Source organism: Sander vitreus, chromosome 13 (assembly GCF_031162955.1).
Source record: "Sander vitreus isolate 19-12246 chromosome 13, sanVit1, whole genome shotgun sequence".
Classification (NCBI taxonomy): Eukaryota; Metazoa; Chordata; class Actinopteri; order Perciformes; family Percidae; genus Sander; species Sander vitreus.
In genome coordinates, this window is record NC_135867.1 from 19,838,028 (window position 1) to 19,851,818 (window position 13,791).

At 40.4% G+C, this 13,791-nt stretch overlaps 1 protein-coding gene across 9 annotated transcripts in view; it reads right to left on the reverse strand.

The window, feature by feature from the left end:
- Nucleotides 1-13,791, reverse strand: part of LOC144527342 (RNA-binding protein Musashi homolog 2) — a 246,984-nt gene that overhangs the window by 25,920 nt on the left and 207,273 nt on the right. For 5 of the 9 annotated variants that reach the window (XR_013502816.1, XR_013502817.1, XM_078265277.1 and 2 more), the window contains exon 11: nucleotides 991-1,110. The exons of 2 other annotated variants lie outside the window; for them this stretch is intronic. Coding sequence is in view for 5 of the 7 variants with exons in the window: in XM_078265277.1 (XP_078121403.1) it covers nucleotides 991-1,110 (120 nt within the window). In the remaining 2 variants the exon portion in view is untranslated. The remainder of the gene's footprint in view (nucleotides 1-990; nucleotides 1,111-13,791) is intronic. 2 more of the 9 variants (XM_078265279.1, XM_078265283.1) reach the window with 1 other exon arrangement.

Below are 13,791 nucleotides of genomic sequence, written 5' to 3' on the forward strand. Positions count from 1 at the left end.
GGGCTTTTTACTGTGTACTCGAGTATGTGTGTTCATACTGAGTGTTCATCCAGTATGTAGGGTGTAGTGTGGAGCTTAAAATTGGGTAATTTTTGGACGTTCATGGTTAAATGGACTGTGTTTAATGAGACATTGAGCTGCACTTTAAAATTGTCATGAGTGTCTTTTCAGAGGTTTTATCATTTTGGAAACTTTGATTGCTGGCAACTTTCTTGAGACACTCGGTACACGTGTCAGTGCTATGTCGTGTCTGTAAAGCTTAGTTAAGTGTCTTCTGCAGAATGAATGTTGTATAGGAGCTGTAAAGGTTTTTAAGTAAGCTGTATTTTCTACCTAAATGGCTTAACAGAAATTTAATAGAGGTTAGGTATTTTGGATATTACACAGATTGAAGGGTCAAATTGTATTTTTTATGGAGGGAACAACAAGTTTTTTCTTTCATGTTTTAGAAGATGTTAACCTCCGATTTGGTGTACTATGTTTACATGTTTAAGTTTAAATGTATTCTGTTGTGTTACAGAAGGTTGGCACAACTAACAATAATAACATAAATGCATTTGGTTATTAAACAATTGAATGTTAACATTATATTTGTTTATCAATAAGATTTTAATTTTCACATGCTTACTTTAATAATGTCAGTTGAACTCATTTTCTTGACTTTTTCCATGTAGGCTCTACTCATCTATTTTTAGTGTTAGTTACAGTTACTGTATATTATTGAGTTTTCCCTACTAAACTTACAAAAATATTTGGAAAAAATGATGCCTCCATTGTTTTTTAATCAGATCAAAGCAGCAGTTTTATAGTGTAAGAACCATGTTGGATTGAAACTCTACTGTGTGTGTGTGTGTACGATGCTGTCAGTCTAAACCCAAATTGTTGCCGAATGTGTGCACGGGGGCTCGGGGGACTATGTCTATGGGGAGAAGCAGAGCAGGAGAAGTTGGAGAGAGCAGCAGCCACACAGAACATGGACAGAGCGTTTACCTGGCCCTGTGCTCTGTGGGTACGCCAAGTAGCCGCCTCTTCCACGGGCCCCCCTACCTGAGCCACGCGCTGCTGCTACCGCCGCTGCCGCCACCGGTCCGTATGCCGTCGCTGGGAAGCCTGCAGGCACATACACACACATACACACACTCATCACTTCTTGCACATGGATGAGTACGTCCCAGAGCAACAGGAGAATGTTGATACCAGCACTGAGCTACGGGATAAAACTATAGCTGTCAGAGACAGGGGCTCATGTCAGGGCGACATCTATCAGCAGACGCTTACTGAAACCACTGTGATATTCAAAACCCTGCAGATCCACTGATCCATACACAGAAACAGAAAGATAGCCATGAGCAACTTACTGAATATCTTGTTAAAATAAAAAAATAAAAAACCTGTGCAGCTTCAATATACTTGTCATGATCATCATGAGGCAAATGATATTAAAACCACAGAACAAAAACATTCATTTTGATCATTATATCATCAATCATATTATCATTTAAAACTTCCTAAACAGTTAGAGTGGTCGTAATGCAATATTCATAATAAGTACTATAAAATCATATCCTCTCAAAGAAAATATCTATTCGACTGAAAAGGTGCAAATTCTTATTCATCCACAAAACTGTAGTAAACTGACTTTTGCAATCCACCAAGTCTCTGATTATATTAGTGAAAGCATTTGGCTCTCGGGGGTGTTTATGTCACATGCTTTGGATGAAAGATTACACAGCCACGTCTGAGCTGCATAGACATGGGCATAATAGCCCTACCTCTGGGGACCATCCCTGCATTTTGTCCGGGAGTGCTCCCAATTACTGTGGGTTTCTATGGAATCAGAATCATCCACTGTAATGCAAGAGGCAACGTATTCCACATTTTTTAGTTGGGCTATTCAGGTAGAAGATATACAGTAGAAAGATTCTCACAATAAAATTGAGACATCTGTTGGATGATTTGTCATTCAGAAGACTTCAATCTGTTAGCTTATGTGAAGACTTGTCTCTTGTGCTTGTTTCTTTTTACGTTTAAAAAAAAAAAGGTACTCCATCAGTGAGAGTTGTGAAGCTTTACGCTTTAAAAGCATTCATAACTCTGTCCAAATTGTCAGTTTATGATACACTAATAACTGAACGGCCTTAATAATATGCAAATATAAATTCACTTCTTTAGGGTCTGATTATTCCAACAAATATCAGCCTAATAATCAGTCTGTAATTAAGCCAACGCAGTATCTGGGAATTGTAATTACAGTGTTGGCCTTAATGAACACAGTAGCTGGAGGTGGCTGACAGAGGCTAGTCCATGCCCAGGGCCCAGGCTCCTCTCAGCACAGGAATGGCATGTCATTAGTGGTGGTGATGAGATTCCTCACTCTGGGCTCAACACCGTCTATGCCTAATCAGCCTCCTAAAATTATCTCCACAGGAAATGCTTTCCTCACTAGCAAAAAAAGTGATCTTCAGATTCCCTGAAATGGAGTATTTTCTTGATTTCTCTTTCAGCTGAATGCGCGTGCATGTGTGTCTTTCTTTAATGTTTTGGCCATATTCTGGAGACTGTGGTTTAGACATTACAAAATGGCACAGGACAGCTCAGAGGATTATTTTTTGAATGCTGTGGAGGTGAGAGGAGCACCGGTGGGTGACCTATTTTCCGAGTCAGCCTTGTACTGCTATTCCACCAAGAGGGGCTCGCACAAAAGACTGATGAGAGGGAGGGAGGGGGAGGAGGTGACAGGGCAGGGTCAGATGAGCCGCAGCCAAAGAGAAAAACACATAGCTTTTCATCAGCTGGCTGAGAAGGAGGTAATTCACAACTCTGTCGACACAATATGACCATGGGTGTGTGTGTTGAGTGTGAGATGCCAGGCAGGCAGGTGAAGAAGAAAAAAAAATGGCACTTTTCCCCCCAACTATCTAACAGCTCAGGAGAGAATAACGGACTGAGGCGGCATAGCGACAGGGGACAAGGAATACAAGAAAGACGACAAAAGGCAACTGAAATCAGCCACACTTTTGCTACTGCACCACACCAGGAACTGATTTCTACAGCTCAAATGATATTCTCCGCCTCTTTTCACAAAAATACAAATCAACTCAGATACTATGCTAATGATGGCCATGCACCCCTGCATTTCCACTTACAGTGTCCCCATGGTTGCTCCTCGGAACAGTGTTTCATGCAGCAGTCTCCACCTCTTTTTCCTTCTCTCTCTCTCTCCTTTCCTAAGTGCTGAATCTATCTTCCCCTCGCTGCCATTGTCATGACACCCCCAACAGACCCATTGGCTTGGAAGTTAGTTGCGGGCAAAGTTGTGGTGAGAGATTAACTTTGCAGGATTAGGTGGGTTAATTAATAGATGGCTGCTGCTCATTGTTTTGTGCTCACGCTGTAAGAAGCCACCCAAGAGAAGCGCTGCAGCATTAAATCAATTTCATGGCCCTTTTATTACTGAGGAGATAAAGCCAATATTTAGCTTTCAATTCTTCACAATTATTGGGCCCCTGATTTGCCACTTGAGTGGCTGCGCTTGGCTGGGGACAAGGACACATCTGTTTATGAGCTGTGGAGGCCCGGGGGCCTTGGTGTCCGGACTCCGGGGAACTGTCCTCAGCTTTCTCTCCTCAAGCCTGTAGCACAATTCAGCCTTCTTCAAGAGTGCACATGGAAAGGAAGAAAGATAAGACCTAAAGAAAGATGAGGACTGTCAAAAATCTAATCAACATTTCATCCTCTCTTCAAGCAAAATCATTTCTCAACACAAACATTTTCAACAGAATTTCATAAAACAGATTTATATTCACAACAAAAACAGTTGTGAATTTCTACAGATATTTTCCAGTCTGAGGTTATTCTCCCTATTCAAAGCTGACTTTGTATTCTATGTCCTTACAACTCTGACATTAACTTGTATTCTATCCATCCAACTCCACTGTTTCAAAATATTGACCAACATTCAGAAATTGATGCAACTGTTAACCCCTTATGTGTACATATCCTTCCCAACCTAAAATCAACTTTCAGCTAAAGCAACTTGCCAAGCAGAATGGCATGTCCAATTGATGGTATTGTCAGTTATGTGCTGAAGGAGCACAATGTGCATCCAGAGCACATACAGTAAGGCTCTATTTTCATGACAGTGCATAGCACATACCTGCACTTTATGCCTGTAAATAGCATTTTTCTTGGGTGCACACTGGCTCTTTTCTATCTGCACCTGTATTTTGTGAGTCTCTGTGAACTTGACTGTACTGAAGTAGAAGGCAAGTCACAGTAGGGGGAGTTTCACAGTGATCAAACAGCACAGTGCAATTTTTGTGTCAAGGTTTCTTGGGATTTTTCTTGCTCCGACTGCTTGGACAGGCCAGGTCAAACGATTTGTTTTTCTATTATAAAACTGCCAAAGCACTTTGCTGAATATAATAGATTTTAAAGTAGATCAAAATTAGGTGATGAGATTGGTCAAATTAATTCTAGCCCCCCATTATGACCACATATGATGTATTCCTTCTGATGTCACCATGTTTTTAAGCTGCTCTGTGGTTGCAATGCATGGTTTTAACAACAGAATTAGCAAAATTCAGTCACCATGTCCTGAGATACCCATACTGGGCCTCACATTGCCTGCCTTTGTACTCTGTGTCAGTTACTCATCAGAGTATGTGTACTGTACTCAACCCTCGACAGGAGGAAGGTGAATTTTGTCATATGATCTAAACTTGTGCTAATAAACTCCTAACATTTTTGACATTACCTCTGATTTTTCTCCTGATGCACTTTTTCTGATACATTTCTGTAGATCCTTTTTTGCCATACTGCCTTTCTAGCCACTTTCTGATCCTATTACTCAGAAAACGTCACGATGAAAAGTTGTTGCATTATGCATCAATAAGGTGCTATTTATGTCCTACCAGTCTGACAACAGCTTGACTGATGTTAATGTAATCTGTACTGTTCTTTGGCCCAAAACTGCCAGCAGCAGCTCCCCCGTCATTGACAAAGGAGCTCCATCAGTCACAGAGCACTCCGCTCATTTCTGCTATAAGAAGAACTGTCAACTCTCTAATGGACAGGAGGAGCCCAGGGACAGCTGATATGCGTGGCCCTATGGATGAAGTAGCCTATGCTCACATTTTAATATCTATCTGAAACATAAAACTAATAGGGCCTTAATGTAGCACAACACTAACACATAATCTCAAATGGTGTTAAGTAAGAAACAGAACATTACACACACATTTGGAAAGTGTGAATAATGTGTAGCGACATTTTTGTTTACCAAGAGGTTTAGCTTAACATTATACCAAACTAGCAAATAAAATTACTTCAAACGAGAAGGACATTCCCAGACATGCTTAATAAATCTAGCGTAGGAATGCTCTTAACCAGGGTTAGCTTGCTGGCTAACAGAGTTTTCATGCTATGCTGGTTAACACAGTAGCTTGGTTTGGGAAAGAGGCTTGCGAACAAGCCTTTCAGCCTGAAGCGAGTCAGTTTTGGGGCCAGACAGAAGGAGTGAGACGGATGAACAGTAAAGTGCAGAGAGGAGTGAGACAGATGAACAGAGAAGGACAGCAGCTACATCAGTACAAAACGAAGACAAAGAGAAGAAAGCTCAAAGGGAATGAGAAAATGAGGGAGAAATGGGCAGAAAAGGGCAGGACACAGGTGTCTTATTCATTCTCATGGAATTCTGTTAGGTATTTTAGACACAAAAAATATCTCTAGAGATGAGATTATATTATACTCAGGTAATACTTAAGAGCATCACCTGTTATAAATTGCTTTTATTCTACACCACTCAATCAATGTTAGGTGTCGTATGGTACTCTTACACAGGACAATGGGCCTCATTCACCAACCGGTCTTACGAAGAAATGTGTTGTTAAACCCCAATTACGCACTTTTTACGAAGATTCTGACATTCACTAATATTTTCTTATCAACTCAAGAGCACTCTTACGCACATTTGAGTGAGGACAATTTGCTCCAAATAATTGGTTACAGTTGTTTACAATGATAGTATTGTACTGTAATGTATTTCTGATCATTTGTTGAAAAAAAAAATCATAGTATGCAAAGAAACCCTAACACTGCAATTTACATCAGCAATTAAACTGATTAAATCCTGCGGTACTTGGTGATTGATTGCGCTATTCATAGGGCCAAAATGGAGTGGTTTTTACTTGTTTACATTTTGCAGCAATTATCTATACTTTCTACTCCACTACATTTCTACAACGTTCCGTTACATTTTCTGATCAGTTTTTCCTCCTGCCAAAACGTCTTCCTGACCGTCACACGTTTGTCTCACCAGTGAAGTTTAATTGCCATAGATATATATGGGGCACCACTGATCCTTGCTTCCAAGCCGGCTCCGGTGCTCCAGAGCCTGGGGGCAGCGCCGTTGACCCTCGGTAATACAGCCTCCGGTAAAAGTGAAAATTAAAATGTTTTTTTTTTTTTATTCCCGTTTTTAAATCATAGTTGCCTCTCCAAAGCGTCGTTTACTCCTCCGCCAGGTAGCGTAAGACGCGTTCATATCTTATTTATTTGGCTGGACCTCTTCACATCTCCCCATTTTTGCTGCTTCACACACTTTATTTGCTTACTTGCATGGTTAAAGAAAATAAAACCGCCTTAAAATACACCCATGAATAAAACCAACCGCATTCAGATTCTAATAACATATTTCCGTTTTATGCTGGTTAGGATAGGAACTTCTTTTAAAAGCCAGCTGGCCTTGTTTGTGGTAGTGGACATCTTCTACTTTTACTAAAGTAAATATGTCTCTGGTTATTTGTACTTTTACTTAAGTACTGAGATTCAGTACTTCCTCCACCACTGCAATGTACAAGTAATCCGCGACCATTATCTCTTGAACGCAGTCTCCCGCTTCCCAGGAGGTGCACAGGAAATGTCATGTCCTTATATGGGAATTTGCGGGGCGTTTTCTTATGCTAATTAGGAACAACTGGCACGCGCTTTCAATTACGAAGACGTGGGATTCATCAATCCTAAGAACACAGGTGCGAACAATTCTGCTGTTTAAGAACACATCATGAATCCGACGTAGACTTTTCTTAAGGACTTTTTTAAGAACATATTTAAGAGAAAACTTTTGTGAAAACTGAAGAAATGGTATAAAAATAATCTACATTCCTCACAGCAGATCTATACAGAAATATGGCAATGTCAAAATACTCCTCTAAAACTCTTACAGTACTTTAACTGTTTCACTATTATGTAAAAGTGAAGTAACAGTAAAAAAAAAATAGCTATAGACGCTATAAAAACAAAGTATTCTAAGAATGATCCCCCTGAGAGTGTTACATTATTTAAATTTTGTACAATAGCAGGCCTGGTGGAATTACACTAATTGTAGTTAGGGCTGGGTGATAGAATAGAATAGAATAGAATAGAATAGAATAAATCTTTATGTCCACCAAGGTGGACATTTTTCTTTATGGCCAAAATCTTCTATGCCGATATAGGTCATTTCATTTCACACGATAGATATCACAATCACAATCACAATATACCATGTTTTCTGGTAATTCAATAAACAAATAGTCTATATGAAATTACCACAAGATGAAGGCTATTTTTGTTTACTGTGTGAATTAAATACTTGACAAATGAAAAGTACTGAGTATTTTCTTATTTTATTAAGAACTTGAGTGCAAAATGAACAAAACGTGCAAGGATCAGAACCATAGACTGTTAAAATAAGATCAGAACTTAAAGTGTCGTCCAAATGACGCAAATATTGCCATAACACAGTACGGTCGCCGGTCTTTTGTCATCGTGATAGAAACGTTTTATATATCATTTTGACAATATATCGTCATATCACCCAGCCCAGTTGCAGTGATGCATCATATTTTAGCATGTAAGGCCTTACATGTAATCTGCAAAGTATCTAATACAGTCGTCACAATGAAAATAAGTAAAAATGCTCAAGTTTCGAACTTACAGTAAGTACAGTAGCTGGGTAGATGAATTGTGTTAACTCTAAAATGTATAATTCAAAATGTAACTGCCATATGCAAAATGCATTTAATGATAAATTTAGTGATGTGTATTGATCATTTAATTGAATTGATCCCATTTAATTGATCCAAATATGTTTCCCATTAAATAAAAGATACATGGAAACCAAACAGAAGAAATGATTTTAAAAATGACTTCTGTCCGTCTGTCCAAATCTAATTACGAATCACTCATATAGGTGTCACTGTTTACTGCAAATTCAATGTTAAAAGTGTGAGAAAAATATAGTAAATCATACATGAGATGCATGTTTTTCTTGTCACTCTACGACAGTAGGAGGGACAACCCAGCGGAAATAAGTCTGTTCATAAGTCATAGCAGAGGCAGTGAAGTACACTGCCGCCTTCTCACAGGAGGAGGGAGGCATTCTGTCAGAGATGGAAAACTGACTCCACTTCACATTTTGCTTCATCAATAACCTTTGATAAGATGTAGAGCAACACAGAGACAAATAAACAAAAGAAAAAAGAAATATATTTATATCAAAGTTACTAAAGAGACAGAGACCTAGCAAGACATCTTTTCATCTCCAGACTGACAAGTGTCCCATTGTTGTCATCCTTCAGCACTACTTTGTTGTTGTTGAAAGCATCTCTGGGTTGCTGTTATCAAAGGCATAAATCACAGAGCTGGAGAGAGCCAGGTGGCTTTCATATGAACTGCTGCACACATGCTCATGTCTCACCTCTCCTCTGATCAACGGAGACCTACAGTACACACAGAGATTTCCCCCCACATAAAATACAGAGACTTGTGTCTGGGAATGAGCCAGAGAGAGAGAGAGAGAGAGAGAGAGAGAGAGAGAGAGAGAGAGAGAGAGCGCGAAAGAGCATTTACATGCACACCAATAATTCAATTATAACCAGACTAATGCAATACGCGTATTATTGCAACTCTCATGTAAACACCTTAACCGGGTTATCTTACTCACATTAAGGTCCTAATCAGAGTAAGCATAACTTGATTAACAGAGCTGGGTTGCTTGTCAATCATTCAAATTAATCTTGCCATGTGTATGTCTGGTTTCTTTCAGTGTTTGGAGTCTGTGCACGCGCCACAAAGGTCACACGGTGAACAGGATGCCAAGCGGTATGTTTGAAACAGAATAGCTAGAGATGGTGCAAAAATTAAACAAAGAACTAAAATAAAATTAAACTGTAAAATGGCAAACACTAACATGAAGATGACCTATACATATATGCATCCATACAAATATGTTATTCCTTTGTTCTATTAGAATGTATTGCCACATGTCCTTTTGTCCACCAACCTGACTGTTAGACAGCTAAGCTTGGGATACATGGGGAAGTCAGGTTGCTTTACTTTAACTTAACTACACTCTTTAAGGGGCATTATGCAGATTGTACACATCCAGTTCAATTTACTTATATAGCCTGATGATGTTAACAGGGCTATCTCAGCTTGAGCTTTATTTTTAACACAAAGCATGTGTTACAAAACTGGAGGTGTGACAGTATAAATGGTATAGATAGTAATACCGGTATGAATTTGCCCTACGGTATGAATTTTGATTAAACCGTAGAGCCCTCCTTTTGCTTGACATAATGCAGTAAAGACTATTACACTGAGCTAAAATGGAAACACTGTGCTGCAACAAATGTCTTTCGGTTTAATTAAAGGTATTCATTTTGAAGGATTCTGTTAGTAGTGAAAAAACAAACAAAATGAATATCCGAATCACAAAATTGAAAACCGAATACCTACTTAACGAACAAATATCTGAATAAGGAAATATTCGGATCCAACTCTACTTTTTACAATATGAAATTCAGTATGTCCTAGTAATACAATTAAGAGTAGGCTACAGTAATAGCTGCCATACCAGTATTTTACCTCTTCAGGATTGTTTATATTGAAATTTAAAGAAAAACGAATATACCATGATTTATACTGTTAACAACCGTGCTTCAAATTATACCATGACCGTGATCCAAATTATACCATAACTAGGGCAGTGCCCATTTGGAGCGCGTGCCTGTTCGGAACTGGCCGATTGCTCGGTTCCCAGCATTTCTTTTCCCCTTTTTTTCTCTTAATATAAACATGGTTATATCACATTTGTATCGCGATTCAAGCTCTACCGATTCAAAAAAAAATCCGCTACACTTCAATATGATATCCCAGTATAATGAGATACTGTTGCTGAGAAATGGGTTGACGTGTTGGTTAGCACGACAGCTGCTCACATCAGCTACTCAACTGCATTTTGTGTTTTTCCACAACAGCTGACCACAGGACATAATGTGTCTCTTCATACTTTGAGCCAGGCTATCATATGCCATTTGAGAGCTTTTGCCTTGAAACATACCTCAGGTGTATATGTGGTAATACTGTTGGTAGTGCTCTAACATACTGGCTAGACAACACCAAGACCCCTAACCTCTGCAGTATGACAACAATAGTCAATTTTCTGTTGCTCACTGATATAATCACACATCACTTCACTACAGTATGTGTCGGTGTGTATGTGTTTGTTCCTGTTTGTGTCCCTTTGCCAAAGCTGTGGTTCTTTTGAGCCACAGGTAATGGTTTCTGTCTGTAATGAAACCATTTGGCACACTGATCATATGCCGTTAAGACTTTGTGGCTTCTGATTGGGGAGAGAAAAAGTCAATTACAGAAGTGGAGTGAGCCCAGAGCTCAGCAAAGCCTGGCTTTATGTTGGTAATTGCACACGTATCTTATACCTTTGAACAACATGATGAGGCCAGGAAGGAGATATATTTGGTAAAATTTGAACTGGCTAACCTTTCAGAAGCACAAAGAACAAAAACCCACCATGCTGGGGGAGAACTGCTGAGTCACATCATCCTATCCACTGTACCCATTACAGTGTATTCTGAATTCATACGCCACACAAACATGTGAGCTAAGGACAGCAGTGTGTCTTGTAAAGCCACCATATAGCAGATGGTTAACATATAATGTGATTCCTGTGGATTTCTCCACAGGAAGGTCAGAGGTGAGGTTGAGCTACAGACCTGCCTCGCTGAGCTAGTAGGGACTGAGTGATTTGCTCAAGGACACTTCAGCAAGGTGGATTCTTGCTGAAGAGGGGGCTTGATCCCTGAGCCCTTCAGCTGAAGAGCAGTTTTCTGACTCACTATGTTGTCTGTTAAAACTGGCATAATGACTTGCAGATTGCCTTACCAGTTTCTATATTACATGATGTATACTGACCATATAGACGACTCTCTAGTCTAGAGGTCTAAATAAATCAACTGTAAATTAGAATTAAAGGAAATACTTAATAGCTTTTATATAATGTTGCTCACAATACCCTTAACTTGGAAATAACTCCAGCCTCCGAAATTGCAAACTACGTACACACATCACACAGCTGTACTGGGTGTGAGTGACTGTGGTGTTGTGATGTGGTGTAGAGAGGTCAGCAAAAGCTCAGTGTCTTTTACTTCAATTCTCCGTGACAAGTGCGCATTTTCTTTGTAGCTGAAGTGCATGGCAGCATAGCATCAAAGAGGACAAACTAGGCTCTTTATTGAAGTGCAGCCGCACTTTCGACCTCTTCTTTGTCCGCCTTCCAATGCACTTCAGTAAAAAGGAAACGGCTCCTATGCTGCAGAACTGATCTAAACACATTTTGCTTTCACACAAGCCTCAGACACACACACACACACACACACACACACACACACACACACACACAGTAGTTAAAGAAAAAGGAATGGAGAGCAAAACAATAACGTGTGAAAAAAAATGCATTTCAAAAAGAGAAAGGGAATCTGCCAGAATAGATAAGGCAAAAACATTTAAATCCTCTCACACAAAAAAAGAGTGACAATGGTATGCGTATGGGACAGAGTCTTGGTTCACAGCCCTAATATTCAAGGCAGTTCATGATGGTGACTTAAATAGAGAGAGACAGACAGGGAGGACACAGATGTCTGACCTTGCAGTGGTGCTTATGTAATGGTCTGCTTCAGTGCATTTAACTGCAGTGCTCCTTTCCAACCTGGGATCAGTAAAGGAAACATGTCTCTGCAGTCCAATCTCCTCTGACATCAGTTCTGACACTCAGAGAGTATGAAAAGGTCCTGTGAGCTCTGAGTGAATCAATTGTTATGGCCCTGCCTTTGTGGTCCCCATGGAGCCAATCATAATAATTAAACTAGACTACTTAAGCCTCCTCTCATTACTGTCCAAGTAAACAGCCTTAATTTTGTATGCATTTTAATGCCCATTTCCCAGTTCTGAGGGTGGTAGTGGAGGGGACAGATGAATGATGAAGGGGGGTAATTTTGTCTCAAATTAAAGTGAGTGCACCATTCAAGTTAATTATGTATTTGTGGATTTGCACTGATCAGTGCTTTTGCAAGAATTACAAATGTCGAGTGGAAATAAAATACAGCTTACAAAATGTTAGTGATAATAAGAAGCACCTTTGCACACACTCTTTCATGAATATGATTTTATAGCCAAGTTAAAACAGTTCACATACTGTGCTGTTACACAATCTCCCACTGCTCCAGATACCAGGGGCAAGTAGGGTAACATGTGGCATGACCCAAAAATAGCACTGCAACATTGGCTTCCACTTAATTGCTGGAGCTGTAAACAATGTTTCCACATAGAGTGGAAGGAACTGTATGCAGAGGGCTGTGCTATGGTTATGAATATACTGTATGTATACACGTTCATATATGTATGCATGTGTCCCATGCACTAGGGGAAGAGTGGATGAGAGCAACTGGAGCACAGTCAGCAGGAGGGAGAGGAAAAATAGAGGGAAAGGAGGGGACAGCTGTAGACACCAAGCAAGTACCCACCTTGCTGGGCCAGGAGCTTTCGAACAGTGGGTGGGATCAAAACAACAGGCAGCAGACACTGAGCATGGTCTCACAGACACACATATTGTACTCCTCGGCCCAGTTCCATGTCTGTGCTCCTTTTCTGTCCACCTGCTGGTCTCCAGCAGTGTCTAAAGGTGGGCAGCCATGTCTGAGGCAGGCCAGCTCAAGTTTCATTTCTAGACCAGCAGCTCAACAGTTGAGACATAATGAGCTTTAGGGTTGCCAGTCTGCCTCTTACAGCAGCTCATCGCCCCCACCACGGGAACCCAGACAGTGGGTCTCCATGGCAGACTGTTTGCCTGCTTCAGCGTGTGAGGATGTGTCTGCTTTCCTAGTGTGAGTTAAGACCTGGGCAAATGAGGTGAGCCATCTCTTCCACTTTCAGGAAATAGCCAGCCTTTCAGCGTTGCCTGTGTCAGAGTGTAGTAGCTGGTTTTTGCAGACAGATGCTCACGCACCCGAGGAGACACACGTGTATGTGCACGTGACCGTACTTGTGTGCATGTGAGCACACAGACAGACCAGTACACACTGCATCTACACAGGAAAATTAAACCAGACCCAAAAAACATAAATAAACAAAACCAGTGGTCCTGTAAAGCACTGAGGGGCAAGTTGGTGGAGTGCTGCTACACCTGTTGAATCCTTGTCAAGGAAAACACATACAGTACATTGATAGCCTATAGTGTCTCCGTTTGACACTAAAGCAAATGTACATAAAACTGATTTCAGGGTTGTTAACAGAGAGAAGAGCTCATCTAAAATCAGTCTAGCTCTATGACTGCACACACAGAAGCAGACAGGGCGTGACATACAGTGCTGTCCGCTGACGTCAGAGCAGCACACTCACTACTGTCACAGGGAACAGAGTCATGGCCTGGGGAGCTCACAGAGTCTGCATGTG